The 19,411-nt window shown below is 41.3% G+C and overlaps 1 protein-coding gene across 1 annotated transcript in view; it reads right to left on the bottom strand.

The window, feature by feature from the left end:
* The window catches only part of GABRG1 (gamma-aminobutyric acid type A receptor subunit gamma1), a 55,746-nt gene extending 37,423 nt beyond the window's left edge, over window positions 1-18,323 (bottom strand). Inside the window, 3 exon segments of the mRNA XM_054202899.1 lie at window positions 527-675; window positions 18,017-18,131; window positions 18,134-18,323. Coding sequence (XP_054058874.1) covers window positions 527-675; window positions 18,017-18,131; window positions 18,134-18,323 — 454 coding nt within the window.
* Between the last annotated feature and the right edge of the window lie 1,088 nt (window positions 18,324-19,411).

Raw genomic sequence — 19,411 nt, 5'->3', positions numbered from 1 at the left:
ATTTAGTCCCAAGTTATATTTTTAGATTCTTATGAAGTTTTCCAAAATCTGCGCTAGGGGAAGAAGAGGACTGATTCAAGTTAAATTTGCTCAAAATACACACTTACAATGCATTTTCTAAAGTAAGAGTAAAAATATCTAGGAATAATTTTTTAATAAACTCCTACAGACTCAAGATCAAATTTTTAAATAACCGTGGCTGGTTTATATCTGTCAGAAGATCACAGTTAAACAAAGCGAACTATAATTGCCTTTTAATGATTTATTATAGATTGCCCACTGTCTCCAAAAAGCAATACTTTATAGAAGAAAAAGACATTGTAAATAGAACATAAAAAAAAATCTACTCTTGCATAGAACATTATTTTTACCAGTTCCAGAAAACCATTGCATTTTATTGCTGTTATATTTAGCTTGCTATATTAAGTTTTAAAAATATCATTAAGAGGATTTTTGCCATCTTTGAAAAAATGCAAGCCATCTCTGGTTCAAATCTTCTATTTAGTGAATTATTTCATGGGCTTACCCCCAATATCTGGACGAAGCTTATTGTCATATCCTTGAAGTAAGGAGTCCAGTATGTGAGTTACATCCCCACCATGAATCTTTGGTGCAAGGACCCATGTTTTATTCACTGTTAGATCTTCATCGTCCTCATCATCTGCTTTATCCGCTCTACGGTGAGTGAATAAAAAAAGCAAGGTTAGGAAAAAAAAACTAACAAACAGGGAAAGTAAATACACGAGAGGTGAAGAAGAAACTGCTAAAATATTGAACACTATTTAGAGTATTTTATAAAAATCTAAACGCATTCTGGTGCCAACAGAAAGAGGCAGGCCCTTATTTAAAACACCAACACTTTGGTTTATGGCAGTAGAGAGTGTAAGCTAATAAACATGTCAAGAGAGGCACTAACACATCATCCATACAAAACTCAAGCCATGAGTCAAACCCATAAAAGAAGCAGTAGGCATCCTCTGACTGTCAGCCTTTTCCTGTTTTAAGACCCAAAATGTAATTTTCCCTGCATGTATTTCATTTTCAAATCATGCCACTAATATTTCTAAGAGATGCTTAATCATGCTTGTAGATACATCGTAGTGTCAAGAACATTAACAGAATCTCCTTCCTAGTAGCCTCCATTCTAGCTATATGAAAATAAGACTCGTATGCTTATTCAAGTCCATTCAAAATTTAAGAAAGCAAACAAACTTTACATTCCTGTGCTATGACTAATCATTCACAGAAGCTGCAGTCATGTGTCAATTATGAATCTCCATGTATACTTCACGTAGTTAAAATGTTGTACCATTCCTTTCATTTAAGATGATCATTTGTTAGCTACCTATTTTACCAAGGTGAAACAAATGTACAAGAAAAGCACTTACACATTCATTTACTGCCTTTTAGTTAGATAAGCAGCAATATATAGTCAATCACTAAGTCATTAGAAAAAAATCACAATACCTTGGTTGCATCTGCAGATTCAGTCAGATATCACTGAAAGGTCAAAGAATGCCTGGAAGTAGTTTTCTTTCCATTTGAATCAAATGAGTGTGGACTTAAGTATTCCTCCAGTGCTAAAGTTTGCAATCTATATTACTCATACAGCTTATTTCAGGGAACTGCTATGGGCTTCAAGTCAAGCAAAGTGCATCAGAGTGATAGCAGTAACTCTGACAGTCACACAATGTATCTTCACAAATGGACACTGGCTAGCCGTTATTACAGAACGTATGCAATCCATATAAATCAGTTCCAGTGTTAACATAACCACAGATATTCCAGTAAAAGAAAGGAATTAAATTACTGTCCTTGTACCAATTTGTATTGTACACCAAAACTAAAAATGTTACTGCTATATTACTAGAAAGGGATTTAAGGGCTTCTAAATTACAGAGACATACGCATCTCTCAAAACTCAAGGTGAAATTTTTCAGTAAATTGCCTACAGGAATGAAGACCACCGGCATGTTCCACTGGTGACAGCTGAATGAAGACAACACTAGGTCTTCAGGGGGAAAGGACGAAAAAGTCAGGAAAGGACAGAGATGAAGTAGGCACGTTGGCTTTTTACTGCACTCCTTTGTGGGAATGCACCAAAACAGTCTGTATTTGCAAGACCTTCCGTTACGGCTCAGATAACACCAGCGAGTCTCACTGAAAATCAAGACGTTATCAAACACTGGAACAAGCTGCCCAGGGAAGTGGTTGAATCACCATCCCAGGAGGTATTTAAAAGATGCGTAGACATGGTGCTGAGGGACATGACTTAATGGTGGACTTGTCAGTGTGAGGTTAATGGTTGGACTAGATGATCTTAAAGGTCCCTTCCAACCTAGACAATTCTATGATTCTAATGGCCGTGGAAACTGCTCGGTGGTTTCAGCACACCTGCTTAATTTGGGAAGTGCAACAAGGAGCTTGCCACAGCTCCATAGGTTCCCAGCGGATGAACAAAAGGCGCTGCTCAGATATCAGGACTTTCATACGTAGCTTGCTGCAAACAAGTCCCAAGAGTCTATTATAGCTGAAAGCAATACTCATTCTAAATACAAGGTTCACTGACAGCTTCCCCTGTAACAGTCTGAAAAGCACTTTCATTCTTTTAAATTGAAATGCACTGTAAAATACTTAATCTTTACTGCACTACATAGACATTATAGAAATGTCAGATATTAAATATTTAACATTTCCCATTAGCAGGATCCCACTAATGGGAGCACTAAAAGAAGTAGGAAGCTAAGTTTTGTAAATGTACACTCTTTTTCCCTCAAAGGTACCTATTGCCATCTCTTTCATGTTTCGTTACCACGTAGCTTTTTTTTTTTTAATATATTTTTGGTCTGCTTGCACTTTATGTCATCTAATTAGATAAATTAGCTTACAGTTGCTAATAGTGCAGAGGCAATCCCAGCCTTTCCCCAGGGGCATTAAGATGATGAGTAAAACTTACATTTATAAGCAGCTCTCTAAGGAAGGAGACATGCCCACTACAAAACTGACCTTTTCTTCTTCCTCTTTTTGTCCTCCACCCCACAAACAGCAGAAAGTACAGTAAAACCACCAGAGCACTGTACAGACCCAGGGCACCTGACTCTTAGGATCAATCCAATTATTTGCAGAGAATTTGAAGTGGCAATGACACAATTTTGTCCTCTTTTAATGTTCTTTACACATCGTTATTAAGAACAGCATAGATTTAGTGAAAATGAAAAGTACAAGAGGTCATGGCAAGGGCCTACACCCACCTAAACCCAAAAGGAGTTACAACCATGATACCTCCACTGATAGTCGCTTGAATATGTTGACATTTTGAAGAGTTCCTAATTTAATTTATAGATTCATAGGACAAGTCAGGTGGGAAGGGACTGTGGGAGGTCACTAGTCCAGCCTCCAGCTCAGAGCAGAGCCAGCTTTGACCAGGCTGCTCAGGGCTTGATCAGATCAGGTCTCGCAAACCTCCAAGGATGGAAACTGCACAACTCCTCTGAGCAACCCGCTCTCCACTTCTTTCTTATCCACTATATATTTTGTTTAAATAAACTTGGAATTAACAAGAAAAAAATAAAAATACAAATACATTTCAGATTTTTACTTTCTTGGTTGCTTGATTGGAGAACCTCTGGTCCTCCAATTTTAAAACTCTGAACTACAAATAGGTATACAGATAAGGATACTGATAGCTTACAGAAAGCTACTAATAATGCAATACCAGGGGGAGAGGGAAAAATTACATCCCAACATCCAACAGCTTTTCCAGTCACTACTAAGTAAATCTGTTTAAGGAGGCACTTTTATTAGAAACAACATTTCTTTACTCAGTATCTGACCTGACAAGAGTCTTGACTTAAAATGCACATTTCCTGCTATTTACATGGAACTACCCTGTTTTACCTAGAAAATTGTATACATTTACAAAGTGCCAACTGCTAGAAAAGAAATACACTAGACATCCATACTCGTACACTAGGTTAACAAGAGATTGTGGCTCACTAATCCATTAGCTAAGCCGGCAAAAGAACCAACGAAAATCAGGAATTAATATAACCAAATGTGAAGGAACTGGACTATCATCGTTCCACACAGTGAAAGGAGCTATTCTCACTCTCTCTATTCCTATCTCACTGGCATTTTCAGAGATGATTGACTGTGATTAACCCATCTCACTACCAGAATACCAGCTTCTCAGCTCTTCTTTGAAATGTGCCCAAGCACACTGAGCATGTAATAAAGACTATAACATCTCTGCCGTGATGGTGGCACCCAGTTCTACACTTTCAATTCCTGAGCTGTAGCCACTGACATGCAGCCACAGGACTCAGACAGACAGGAATGATGCTGGCTGGAAAAAACAAGTGACCAGAATTTATAGAAAGTCTTCTGTATGCCCTCCAGTGAAGCAGAGAGCACATCATCTGGCAGCTTGAATTCTCAATCCAGAGGTTTCGGGACAAGTTGCATAAAGCAGCTAGCTCCCCTAAAAGAGCACCTAAACACACAAAGGCAAAAGGACAGACACTGTGTACATATTCATTTCTATTAATCTCAATTACTGATCTTTGTCACGCTAAATATATTTAACCCACTGAGTTTCAAAGGTAGGAATCCCTTCAGAATTACAGTCAGCAGGACCAGTCAAGATGGTGTTACCAAGATCTAACTGAGGTTGCTAGACCGTGCTCTTTAAAAGAAACATCACTTCAGAAAATAAGATGGTTCAAAACTGTTGACCTTTTACCTGAGTTTCTGTGTCTCACATTGCAAAGTCCGTTTTTTTTCCCCAGGGTTTGGAATGGAGTAGAAAGAAAGGCAGAAGACAAAAAACTTCATTCCAAACCAGAAAATAAAGTGTTAAATTCTGGTGTGCCGTTCAAATATTTAGCAACAGTTAACTTGGGCTGAGCACCTTTTTATGTCTTTGCAGTTAAAATAAATCTAACAAGCCCATGAAGATTAATGTCAATTAACTCCATCCTAACTTCAACAGCAGCACTTTCCCCTCTCTCTCACAACCTCAGGAAGAAAGGCAAACTTAATTAAAGAGGAATTCTTTTCCTTTCCAAGTTCATCTAAAGGTTATTTCACTATACACAGAACATAATACTTGATCCTTTCTCCATTTACTGTACAATATATTTTTTTCAACAACGTTCACTCAGTAGGTATTTTTCAGAATGTCTGTAGAGACAATGATTTAGAACCAAATTGTAATATAAGACATTAAAACATTTCTGTTCCATGGCATGACGCTATTTTACATCTGTAACTGTGGGTGTTAATCCTAATTTTCATTATTTTTATAAATAAGAAAGGCACCTAACTTCTTAACACTCTTGTCGTTATAACACTTCAGCTAGCCTCATAAACTCAACAGTAAACTGCATGTATACAGTTAACAGTAATTAGACAAAAAGTGCCCTAATTATGCTCTCTGTCCTTCAACTAATTGGAGACATTGCCATGACTAATAAATCCCTGAGCACAAGTGACTGACTAAATAAGTCTTTTCAACATCAGGCAACATGCTCATCTTCAGACATTAATATCATAGGTCTTTGTTCTCCTTTAAATATGAGAAAAAACAATCAGATGAGCTTTAAGTTGCAATTAACATCTGTCAGGTTATGTAATGAACTGGAAAAAAATGGTTATAGTGAAAGTGCTCCTACTGCTATTTGCATCATGCATATCAAAGTATTACACGTAGAACTACACATATAGCGTAGGTGGGAGTATTTAAACACAGCTAGGGATTAATTTAGTTGTCCATACCCAGGCTCCTATTCTCACCCAAGACATCCAAGGGTATCCAGTCCTCCAAGCAGGATCGATTTATAGGGAACCCACAGACTTCTGGAGAAGCTGTAGAGGCTGGTCTGGGAAACATAGTTATCTTCATCAACATTTCATGCCTGTGCACAAGCAACTCCATCAAGCCCACAGTGACCCTGAGGTTTAAACAACACCACACAGTAGCTCTGTCTGATTGGAGATACAGTGTTCCTTCCATACAATGAATGCTCTGATCATCATTTAATAAATAAATAAATAAGAAGGAAAGTCAGTGTTTCACATAATTTCTATACTGAAAGAGCTGAAAGGAACGTAACATTTCCATTTTTGCCTTACACGTGCCAATGAAAACCATGAGACTAGTTGTGTTAGTTCATTTAGCTGAGGATCTTCTCCAACAGCAGCCAAACGCAGTTGCATCAGAAGTTTCACCAATACAGGGGTAGGGCACAGTGACACTTCTCTAAACCACAAAACATGCCTTGCGATAACTGTTATTCACTGGTCGTGCTTCCCAGCATACTACATTTATGTCCTTTGTCTAAGTATAGCACAATTTATCTTTTGTTTTCCAGCACTTAAAAAAAAAAAATTACTGTTTTTCTCAATTTTCAGACAAAATGGTAATGTTTTCAAAATTGTAAACGTGGGAGAATACTTTGTTAGCAACAGTCCAGTTTCAGAGGTTTGTCAAAATACTGCATTTAACCAGAAAATACTTCAAAATAAGTCAGTCAAGACAGACAAGGTTTCCAGGGAAGGTTCCAACCTGTGAGACATCTAACCAGACCCTACTTTACTCCAGAACACCAAACATGATATGCTTGTATGTGGTAAAGAAGTATATTTCATGGCCCTATCAACAAGAGTACAGAGGTTGTCTGACCTAGCCAAATCCCACACACGAAAAAAGACCTAGAGCATGACGGAAAACAAAACATGGTCACTGAGACCCCCACATCCAGAGTCATACAGATGCTGCTGATGACTCTAATTCAGAAGTCAAAAAGTAAGTACTTAGGCATGTGGCACATGCAGGACCGAGTACAGAAGAAAAGCTGAACTCTAGAAGGATGATAAGTTTAACCAGTGCCTGAGAGAGACGACGCTTCCTTGAAGAGACAGAAAAATACAACTTCAACATGGTAGGAATCAGCAATTACTCTTATCTCAGCAATTTAAAATACATATTTACATATTTCCTTGGGTCTCCCTGAGATAAAACAAGGGCCTCAGACAGACTTGTAGTATCCTTCAGAAGCTGAAAAAGGACTGGAACTCCTGCACATACACAAATATTACTTCTTTTCAGTAGCAGCAATAGCAGCAGGACTACATCATCATGACTGCTAGAATAGGACACAATTACATTTTTTTTCAGAAGATTTTCTTGAAAGCTTTCTTCCACTGGTAGCTGTCAATGCTGGACAGTTTAAACATCTCTCAAAACTTCCAAACTTGATGGCTGACTTCATACTCATCGGTTCTACTACATTTCTGCAGAAATTAACTCTTTTTTGCATTTCATCATCAGCTTCTTCACTAATTAATATGCTCTAGTCATCACAGAAAATTTCTAGGAAAATAAGCATAACTGCAAGCAAAGAAACGCAGCTACTGAAAATATGTCTCCAGAAAGCATTACTAGCTCTTCTTAACCCTGTGGCATTTAGAGTAACTGATGTTGTATTCCTTCATCTTCATCCTTCCTAAACTGGTTTAGATGTTCTCATGACAAAAATCTCTTTTCTCTTCCTCCCATCCATTCCATCTCAGATGCTTTTATCAATCTATTGCTCCCTCCTTCTGCCTTGCCAGACTCCAGCATATTCTTTTGTGTGTCAAAATGTATTTCTCTCTCCCACTGATGTTTTACTTATTCCCTACATCTTTTTTCCAGGATACCTACCACATACGTTAGGTCGATTCTTCTTCTGGATGCACACACTGTCTTGTGCTCTTCGCCATCTCTAATGTCATATTTGTCTGGCTATTCATAATTTCCTGCCCTGATTCCTCTTTCCCCTCTCCTTCATGAGCTTTTACTGAAGGGATAAATCTGGACATTAAGTCAGCTGTAAAATTATCAGGGAAAAGTGTGGAAAAATATTAGAAATTCTAATACAGAAAGAAACATTAGATTTTTAGGACAAGCTACATAAAGAAGTTCATTTAGTATTAAATAAGTAAAGCTTTGTTAAAAAATAAAAAAAGAACAATCATAGCACTAGCAGAATAAAAGCAGGCACCTCTGCTGTTCACTCCCTGTAACGAAAAATGTTGCCTACACATTTGAGTGTTTAGACTATCAAACTTGTGCTCTCTTAATACATATCCCAAGCATCAGGTGATCAAGCTCTTTTGAGCCATTACAGCTTTGAAGTACATCTCTGAAAGATATGAAACATTTTCTCCCATACGCAATAACTTCAGTACAATTAACTTCAGTCCCAGCAAGACCTTCACTTAAAAGGATTATCACATTTCTTATAAAATGATCTTCAACATCTCTGTGATACTCATATAACAAAAACTTTACTGAACAATACGACCAGAGTTCACTCTGAACACTTAATAAAGCACAACCCGACTGCAAAGAACATTTATAGAAATCTGAATTTTTAACATTAAGAACAACAGGTATTATTAAAGATTTGTTCCAGAAGAACAATTTTGTTCTGAGTTCCACATAAATTGCTCTCCTGCAAGTCAACTTTCAGATAATGCTACATATTATTTGAAATTGCACTGGTCAAATTTGTTATTAATTCAAATGGTTTTTGAAGACCTCACAAAAATAATCACCTGGACTCACAGCATCACAGATATTCTTTATCCATAAGTCCTCACATAAAATACAGAGTTAATCTTCTCTCCTTGAAAGTTCATCCGAATGTTGATATGCTCAGACCAGTATAACTGCCGCCGCTACTCTTATCAAGTTGCAGTCCAGAAATCAATTGAAATTTTTCCTCACATCTATCTAGCCCAGTATGGGTAATTCTCTGTGCCAATTCAGAGCTGCTGGATTCTCAAACATATTCAGCTTGATTAGTATAGTGATCTCTTCTCAAATAGAAGATTTGACTGTCTTAGTAAAAATAGCTCTTTACCTCCATATGTGGTCAGAAAAAAATTCCTCCCAGTTTTGTAGACCTGATGGAGACAACTACCTGTTTCTGCACCCCTCTCTTTTATGCTATACACTAGAGAGTAAGAATCTTGCACGAGTAAGATAGCAAACCACAGGGGGGTGGGGAGGAAGGAAAAAAAACCCCAAGCTGATTCCTGCTGTTTTCCACAGAATCGTGCAATTTAGAAGGGGTCTTTGGAAGTCACCTTCTGCTCAAAGGAGTGATACTGAATTCAGACCAGGATGCTTGGAGCTTAGTCCAGTCAGGTCTTGGAAAACGCCATGGAGAGATCCCACAACCTCACTGGACAACTTATTCCTCTGTTAGATTATCATAGAATGGTTCGGGTTGGAAGGGATCTTAAAGATCATCTAGTTCCAACCCCCCTGCCATGTGCAGGGACACCTCACACTAGACCAGGCTGCTCAAAGTCCCATCCTGACAGTTTTCTTTCTTTATACCTAGTTGTGATTTCCCCTGTTGCAATTCATCACCATTGTTCCTCATCCTCTGACCATGCAGCACTGCAAAGAGCCTACCTCTGTCTTCTCGATACCCTCCCCATAGGTACTGGGAGCTGCTGTTGGGTCCCCCCAAAGCCATCTCTGCTGCAAACTGAACAGCCCTCTCCTCACAGGGCAAGTGCTCCTCCCTGACCAGCTTGGTAGCCTTCTGCCGAGCTCTCTCCAGTTTAAGCCCCAAACGATGCAGTATCTAGATGCAGTTTAACAGGTGTGGACCACTTGTTAAGTGAGAGAGATGATCACTTCCCTCAGCCTCCTGAGCGTGCCCAGGAGGATGCTGTCCCTCCTTGCTGCCAAAACACCATGCTGTCCACTGGCAGCTCCAGGTCCTTTTTGGCAGAGCTGCTCCCCAGACAGCTAGTCCTCAGTCTGTCCTGCTGATGGGGGTCTTTCCACCCAGGTGCAGGACTTAGCACTCATCCTTGATGAATTTCGTGATGTTCCTGTCAACCCATTCCCCCAGCCCCTTCAGCTCCCTCTGAACAGCAGCCCTGCCCGCAAACATATGAATTTAGCAGAAACAATCCTTCAACACGAAAAAAAATGTCTTCAGGAAAGGCTATGCTAACATTGTTATTCCTGATAATCTAAGCAGTTCTTGTTCTGCTCCAGACAAGTGAGGAAGCAGGAACTTCTCGCTTCTCTTTCCACGTTCTGATTACAAACTTGCAGAATGCGTTGCGTGTTTTGTCTTGGCTTACAAAAACTGAGTATCTTATTGATCATAACACCCACATCTGCAGTGCAAGTACACCTGTTCCTCTGTTCTGAGAAAATCATTACTACAATATTTCAAAGCAGTTCTTTGCCTAGGAAGGTACTTGAAAGTACCTGTTATCTTCATTAAGTAGGCCCTTCCTTTCTTCTAGTACAACCATTTCTAATGCCAGCTGAAAAATTAGGAGGGGCCCTTATGCCAACTATATTTTAATCTTAGAGATCAAACGCATTTTGTCGTTGTAAAATTTTCAGACAAACATATATTCATCTTCCTTTATGTGATGGATGTCTTTTAAGGAAAGCCTTCCAGCCATTGCATGCAACTAAACCTAAAATTTATCAGGAAGGTAAAGTAGACCTTAGGATAATCTGTACTGCCTTGACTGAAAATGAAGTGCAAACCTACTAAAATTCTTAGGGAGATTTATTTCAGATGGATTTGAATGAAACCTAGAAATGTAAATTGGTAAGTCTTTGTGGGTTTTGGCCAGACCATGCAATCAAATAATTAAAATGTAAGCAGCCATATTCCACTGTTCATCCAGACCAAAAAGCGGGGAATAAATGAAGATTCGGAGAACAGAAGATAAAAGGGTAACGACAGCAAATTTAGAGCGTAAGTAGATATAACTGAAAAGGGACAAATGGTATTAAATAAAGGATAAAATATCCCCAAACAGCTAAGGAAGGACATGATGATGAAAAGTTATCACCTCTCTGGATATCTGAAATGTGTACTAACTACAGCAGTATCAGATCTCCTGGGAGTTTCAGAGTAGGATCATCACACAAAGACAGACACACATAAATCCCTGTGCCACATGTCAGCACCCCGTTGAAGAGACTGCAGATCCTTGTCTACACTTGACTGATGAAAGGTTAATTGTCATCAAGTTCAGAATGAACTGATAGATTGTTGATGGGTTAAGTGCCTTGATCCAAGAAATACTTTCCATAGTGGAACTAGACTTAAACCAAACCTAACATAAATGAATGCTGAGAACCCTAACCTCAATAAAAAGCACTTACCCCAATTAAATGCCATCCTACAGCCACTGTGACATTCATGAAATTGCAAAGTCAACTTCATTAGTTCTCTACTTTAAAATGTCACTAGCATCTCAAGAAGTATATAAAATGAGTTCTCCTTTGTGAGATATTTTCAGTCATTTAAGCAACTGGTATTTCAACTTATTCATGTGAACATGTGTTCTAACACAATTCATTGCATATTTCCTGCAAAATCCTCAGGTAACTAGGAACCTTCTGTGGCCCTTCACAAAAAGCACGCTTATTTGAAATGCTTCCAAATTCTGGTAGACATAGGAGCAGGTATCAGTCTCCTGCCACAGGAGGCAAAGAAGTATGTATAGACTGAAGTAGCAACAGAACTAGAGACTTGCACTGAACTGCACACTAAAATTGTGGCATATAGGTGAATCTGGCTTAAAATAATAGAAAAAGCCATGCAACTGCAATAACCAGGCAATGACAACATGTCCCCAAGAGACACACGGTGAATGGGCTCTACTGAAATTTTAGTGTAACTGTCACTAGGCAATTAGAGAGTAATCCAAAGGTCAAGGAAATTAATGAATAATTGTACAAAGAGGTGAATATACTCCATAAGGGCTAATGTAAATACCTAAACCATGTAATAAAAAGCCTGACTGCTCTCGCTCTCTCTCTCTGCAAGCAAAATTATCTCTTTTCCACTGTAATTTATTGTGTATTAAATATAACACGTATCTTTTACAACAGGAGTATTCCACCTCTTGTCAGATGGTTGCCAGAACAGTTCCCCGCTGGATGCAACCTACAGGCCAGCAGTTGGATGGTCTTCCTTGACAAAGCAAGAACCTGAGCTACGGGTCCATAGCTCACCTGCAGCAGGTCTGATACAATCCAGTACATACTCGATGGCTGTATGCTGGTGAGATCAAGTACTCTTCTCCCCCATGGAACACACTGAGGCTACTTTATTTTTAAAAAACATCTACATAATTTATTCTGCTATGTAAATATGGCATCGGACAATGAAGAAAAAAATTTGTCATGACTCATAGTGGCAGAGTTAGCCACCTAAATTAATACTTAATACTACAACTTTTTCCTAATATAAATTCCATCCAGCTGAACTTTATTCTGAAAGATAAATTGGACCATAATATTACATTAATAATAATAAGACTTAATCCCTCATGGTACACTGCCTTAAATAAGAATAAAACCATATTAAATGAAAGGAGTAACAATCTATTTAAGACGTCGAGTAGTTTAATCCAAAGGGGACGTATCTCATGTTACCTCAGATCATTCCTATTCACTATGTCTGTCTGTCTACCTGAAAATAAGAAAAAGAACTGCATATAAATTTAGAAACACAGAATTAGCTGTTCTCACCTTACCAGAGATGAATGCAGTGACATGGAAAGGATCTGAGGATCAAGGCAGAAAGCAAAAAAAAACACGGGGTACACCAGGGCAGGACTGGAGCCAGTCCTGGGATAGAGTATCTCAGCAGTGTGAAGCAGTAAAGGCTAATATTTATATAATCTAGAAATTTTTGAGGTCTGTTCTTCAAAGAAAAAATGGAAAGCGTTTACAAAATGGTTAAACAAACAACTCAGTATTTTCTGAAGAAATGCAAGTAGTTCAGTTTACTTATCTGAGAGTAAAATGTAAGCTGCTATCCAGTTGCCTCTTAAACTACATATACCTAGGAAATACTTCTAAGAATACTCAGTAGGACTGTAGCATGGGTAAATCCAATTCAATGGAAAATTCCACTCTGCATAGAGTATCTCTGATTGTGACACATTTATATAAAACTTTCATTTTGGACTAGATCATTCATCCTGCAACAACTGTTAGGCATATAACAGCACTGCAGCTTCTCATCTCTGAGAGGCGAGGGGGTTTCTCTGAGCAAATAATCTACAACGTATCATGAAAGACTAGGCTGGAAATAAAAACACAGCAGGATGTTTTCTGACCAAAACGCTGATTCCTTTAAGAATTTTCAGGATTCATTTGAGGTGCTCTGAGTTCTCATCAAGGCAAAACTTGGCAGAGGCGGACAGGGCAAGGAAGAGCTTTGGTGACTGGCTGTCCCGTTGAAGAGCAGCCGCTGCAGACCACACTCCGTTCCCGAAGAGCCACTGCAGCCGTGGGTCTGCACCCTGAGGCTGCCCTGCAGAACCAGAGGTACGAACCAAGACTTCCCCAAAGAGAGACATGGACATGGCCTTGAGTGCCTGAAACAGCTGCAGCAGGTGGAACTGGGGAAAAAAAATCAGTGTTTTTTCAGCTAGCAGAGGAAGACAGGAGATCCGCTGGCTGGAAGCCAGAGAAACCTCAGACTAGAAATACTGTGCAATATCTCATCAGATTCCTCCTCCTCAAATCTTTATGCAGGGACTTAGAACAGTTATACTGAAGCAACAAACCTGATGCAAAAGCCAGGGTAAATTCTCCAGGTTTGTTTATTCTGGTATCAGACTGGATTATCACAACAGATCCTGCTGTCTTGAACATCCACCAATGAAAGCATATTTTAGAAACTATTTCTTTCCATCTTTTTCCATATCGCTGAGATTTACCTCTTCTTTGAAGCAAGTTCTCTTCTGGTCAGCTCCTGATGACCTTTCTAGTCTCTCCAGTTACCTCTATTAGTTCAGTGGTTTCGCATGGTTTACCATTTCACTTTTAGACAGATAGAATCAAGTGTTTACATAGGCCAGTAGGCCACTGAACCCACCACACTATTTTCAGCCTTATTAAAAACATTCATATGTGTAAAAATGCAGAATCAGGACTTCCGTGTCGTCTCCGGGTTAAGTCAATTGCATCTGAATTACTCCTTACAAATTATTATCATTCAGAGAAACTGTTAAGAAATAAAAGTTACTGTCACTGTCAGCTACCACCCTTTGAAAGGTTCCTGTCAATGTGCTACATGCTGTCATTTATAATTACCACTTCTCACTGCTGCTCTTTACCAAATAAGTTATGATATCATTATTTCAACTAAGTACACGCTCAATTTAGTATGCAGTGCAAGAAAGGGCTATGCAGGTAATCAAAAAAGGCCTAGTCCTCTTCTCTCGTAAATGTTAGCACAAAAACGGCTCTTTGCCCATCTTGGGAGACGCTCGCCTTCATTCTTCTGCGAGTTCAACACACATGCCTTTTTTTGTATATATATATATGATAGCACAAACCAAGGCAACCCACTTCCAACCAGTGCATATGCCAAGTCCATTTACGTAGTCCTACCTGCTGGCCATAGCAACTCGTTGAACTATTTGACCCACCTTATTGCAATTCCTCCACAGCTTCGAAGAAAAACCACAGATCCCCCAAACCTCTTGCCAGTTACTCCGTGGCCAGACTTATGTATCCAGAAAAAAGTTGACTAAAGTCAATGAGTGCTCACCTTTAATCTTTTCTATCCAGCTCAGAAAAGCTTGAATCGGTAGCAAGGGTGCTCTTATCCAACATCAGGTATATTTAAAAAAGCAGAAAGTTAAAAGTAATTGAGAATGTAGCTCAATTAGCTATGAGAGCCTTTTTTTAATGGATTGCCGTAGTCTGAAGGTTTCCTTTAAATCCATTGCAAGAAAATTATGTGCAAAGTATACAAGTATTTCTCAATATTTATGTCTCATTAAACTTTATAATAACAAAAGAAAATATTAATAAACTTTTAATAAAATAAACCATATTTTAAACCACTGGGGCTGCTAAATAACAAGTTCTTCACCGTCACATCATGAACAAAGCACGTAAGAGTGAGGATAATAACGAATAAACATCACAGATGTTCAAATGAAACAGTAAATCATTATTATCAAGCATTAAGAAACCCATGTTGTTATGACAGGCTTAACTCTGATCCAGGAATTTATATGAGAAGAAAACGTAGGCCGTATTATATAAGTATTTTCCTAAGAGATACTTTGAAATGGAAAAGAAAATATTAGTTGACATTTGCACCCGCTGACAGTTACATTGCAATGGAGCATTTATAAATTATTTTTTTTTTAGAACATCAGGTTACAAAGCTAAAGCAAAATTAAGTTAGCTTACAATATACTGTTAGGGATGCTGACCAGCACATACCATTTGAAGCAGTATAAATTAGTATAAATTAGGAGAAATGTTACAGTTATGCTGCACCTGTATGGTTAGAACTAAGGAAATAATATTAATTATATTGTCAGCTCTTGTGCTCTCCCCATGAATTATCTATTTATTTGAGTTCAACAGGAATAATGGGTTTGCCGAACGTTTAGGACTGCAGTGACTGCTGGGTAACTACGCTGTTCCTCCACATACCTTGTAGAAAGGCTCACAGCCCAACTCCTGCTGCAGAAGAGATGTCAGCTATTGACAAAAGGAGTCCTTCAAAACCCTGACTCATGAAGTTACATCAAGTGCTTTGGCCATTCTGGTCTGTTTGTGGGGCGCACGCAGAACTGGGGGAAAACAGTTTGAAGGGGCAGAGTTCAACTGCAATGAATCCCTTCAGTGAAGGAAGTTCGGTCTAAGGTCACGCTACAGCTTTTGGGGCAGTACATTAAAAGCATAAACTCCTGGTTGGACTCAACTTCCAATGTCCTTGCATTTAGCGAAAGCTAAATGGCTTTAGCTCCCTTCGTTACACCTGAAGTAACTTTACTCTCAGTCAGCACAAAGTACTTTGTGTATAAATGCATACTAGAAGTGATGCCATTTGCAACCTTTTAAAAGTATGTGCTGAAAACGTGCGTTGGCTCCTGCAAGATTTTTTTAGAAAAACAGCCAGAATTGGTGCAGCCTGGTCTGTGCTTGAGAAAAGCAGTACTTCTGTGTTTTAGTCTGAACTTTAAGGAAGACTTTGAGCTGAAACTAGAGAAAGGCATCCAAAGAAGCAGAAAAATAGTATTTCCATCCCACTTTGTGGCAGGCTGCTAAAGGGCACTAGAGCTCCTGAGCTCTCTGCAAACACCCCTGAGTTGTAATGCACTACATACCCGAGAATCAGGATCTGAAAAACATGTCCATTTGTGTTCACTTAAGGGAAAAAAAAAAGGGGGGGGGGGGAAGAAAAATCTCTCAGCCACCATTTTCCCATGTAGCCTCTGAATGAAAGGCAAGCTTGAAAATAGTTGATTCAGATACCTGGATATTTACACCAAAGATTCCATTTTATCTGAGATGTTCTGGAACACAAAATAAAATAATGCATGTAAGTTACCTCTTTTTCTCACTAAAGACATCTTATCAACTTATTGATAAATGAGATGTATACATAGATGTATACATGTTAATGAGATGCATACATAGTAATCTACACCTAGTCCTGTAATCACAACCACGCTTTGACAAACAAAAAAAATTATAACTTTTTTTTTAGCTAGTCCTCCTCCTTTGTAACTAAGTCTTTGAACTGATAAATTAGCATGCATATTCTTTTCTCTCAAACCACTTGATAATTTCTTTCATACCTGAGGTACAATATGTTCATTAAGAAACATTCTGAAGATGCACAGCTGCACTGGTATAATTTCCATCAATGCTTTTGAAAAATATTTCCATAATATGCCAAGGTTTTAAAAGACACAGATTAAGAGAAGTATAATCAGTGGTGTTTCTAACTAGGATAACACAGCAGCCTTCTGAAGATGAGAGATGAGCTGAGATCAACACACTTCACACAGACTAATAAATCATCATTCAGTATGGGGAAGGGGTCTAGAGTCTGACGAACTTAAAAAAATGTTCAATAGCTGTTTTCTTTTCTTTTTGACAGCCTTTATACTACATATTTTGTATACCCTACCCTCTTAGAATGATAATTTGGTCTATCATTAAAAAGAAAGACACACTGGGCAACAGTCAAATACCCTTTCAATACTGCCTTGTGATCTTTATGAGAGTGTAACCTGTGGAATGATTCACATTAGCTCTGAATTATTAATGGAGTTGAACGATCAGATTGCTTTTCCGTTAAGTTGTTAGGGGTACCAATAACACATTTGCACAGCAGTACCAAACTGTTCTTTCTTCAGAGCCCTTCAATTTTGCAACTCCCTCTCAAAAACGCAGGTTTCCAACTTCTGGGACTTGGGCGGCTGCCCGGCACCATCCCACGCCCGGGCCCAGCCCCGCTCCCCAGGGCTTCGGAGGATGCCCCCCGCCGCGGGGACAGCACGGTGACAAAGTACCGGCACCCCGACGGTACCCACCGACGGCTGGACCAGCCTCTTCCGAAGCATCCAGCAGCGCCGCAGCCTCCCCTCTCCCACCAGCCGCCGCCGAGCTGCGGGCGCTGCGGGGAGCCGCGGGTACCGGGGAGCTGCGGGCACCGGGCGGCCCCGCACCGCCGCCGCTCCTCGGGCCGCGGGGCTGCCCGCATCACCGGGTGCCCCCGGCCGCCTCCCCCCACCCTCCGGCCCCGCCGCTCCCCTACGGGGGGCGGGAGCGGCGGGCGCGGGGGGGGCAACACACACGCTTTCCCCAGCACCGAGCTGAGCCCAGACTCACCAACTCGCTCCGCGAACAAGTGGGATGCGGCAGAAGTTTTACTTTGCCGGCGCCGGCTTCCCCCGCAGCCGCCCGCGGGACCCGCCGCAGCACCGGGACCTTTTTTTTTTTTTTCTCTTTTTTTTTCTTTTTTTTTTTTTTTAAGTTTCGCAGCGCGTAGCACGCCCCCTTCTCCCTTCCTTCCCCCTCCCCGAGCCCCGCCGGAGCCCCCCGAGCTCAGCCCGGGTGAACGATGCTGAGGGAGCCGGGAGCCGGCGGGAGGGTGCGGGTGGCCGGGACCGGTGGCGGTGCGGGGGTCCCCGCCGTACTCACCCGCTCCCCAGCCGCACGGTCAGCAGCAGCAGCAGCAGCCGGGCCCCGCGGCGGCGGCTCCAGCGGGGCGCGGGGCCCCCCCACGTATCCATGGGCGTGAAGGCGCTCTCCCTTCCCCGAGTTTTCTCCGGAGAGGCTGGGGAATAGCGACCCTGCCAATCCCACCGTCCCCCCCCCCCTCCGGCACACGGCAGGCAGAGGGAGGGGAAGGGAAGCGGGGGGGGTGGGGTGGGGGGGAAATACTAAAACACCCAAACAGGTAGGAACCCACTCTACAAGGACCGAGCAACTCGCCCAATAGGCTCATCAGGTTGCTCCATAAATTATCCTAAAAACTGCTGGGCGAATCAATCCCTAGCAGAGGTGGAGCCTCCTTTACTAGAAGGGAAACATGCTTGGGAGAAAGGGTGGCATTGATTTGCTATTTTCTCCGAAGAGGGAAATAAAATAGATCTTATATATATCTATAAATATACATAATACATTAAATGTTAAATATATATTTAAGGCTACATTATATATATACATCTTTAAATCTTTTTTATTTATTTTTTAAAGCTACTCAGAGGGCGGCTTGCAATGTGAGAAGCAGCGAGGCGCAGACCCGCCGCCGGGAGGAGAAGCGCCGGGGGATGTGCGCGGAACACCCGCGGGGACTGCGCGGCCCCGCGTCCGGCACGACAGCGATTTTGGGGAGGGCGGCACCAGCGCGGGCGAAAGGGGTGCCCTTCAGCCCCTCGTCCGTCCCCGGGAGAAGGGGGCCACCCCCTCCAACCGCCGTCCCTAAAGCCGTGCTGGGCGCGCAACTGCGACCGCGGGAATTCCGCGCACCCAAGAAAGGAGAGTCGCGCAAGCCCGCAGGCTGCAGACGGCTCTGCGCGGCCGCGGAGCGCCCCCGGGGGGGAAGGGGGAGGAAAGCGGGCGATGCGCGGTGCTGCGCTATAAAATGCACCGGGGCTTGTCACAACATGCAAAACGCCTTTTTTTTTTCTTTTTTTTTTTTTGCTTTTGCTTTTTTTTTTCCTTCTTGTCTCCCCTCTGAGGCTCTCCCCTCCTGCCTCTCTCGGGAGACCTACGGGGGAAAGTAGCCAAAAAAAAAAAATCCAAGCAAAAAACCCCCTGATATAACCCCCACCAAAAGCAAACCCGAGGCAGGTAAAGAAACCGCGGTGGCGGAGGCGCGGCGCAGGTTCCGCGCCTGCCGCCCTCTCCCCAGGCGGGGAGGGGGAGAGAGGCACAGACGGTTACGTCCCGGCGGGACTAGCGCTTAAATAAAGCGTATTTCTTTGCACGGCTTCAGGATCAGATGGCCTCTGGATCCCTTCCCAAGCCAATTCCTGGAGATGTCCCCGCTTGCAGCTTGCTTAGGGGGCACTGCTGGAGTAACCTGCGCTG

The sequence above is a fragment of the Rissa tridactyla genome, chromosome 5 (genome assembly GCF_028500815.1).
Source record: "Rissa tridactyla isolate bRisTri1 chromosome 5, bRisTri1.patW.cur.20221130, whole genome shotgun sequence".
In the NCBI taxonomy this organism is placed as follows: domain Eukaryota; kingdom Metazoa; phylum Chordata; class Aves; order Charadriiformes; family Laridae; genus Rissa; species Rissa tridactyla.
Note: the sequence above shows the minus strand (reverse complement) of the source record. Positions and strands in the feature narration are given on the sequence as shown.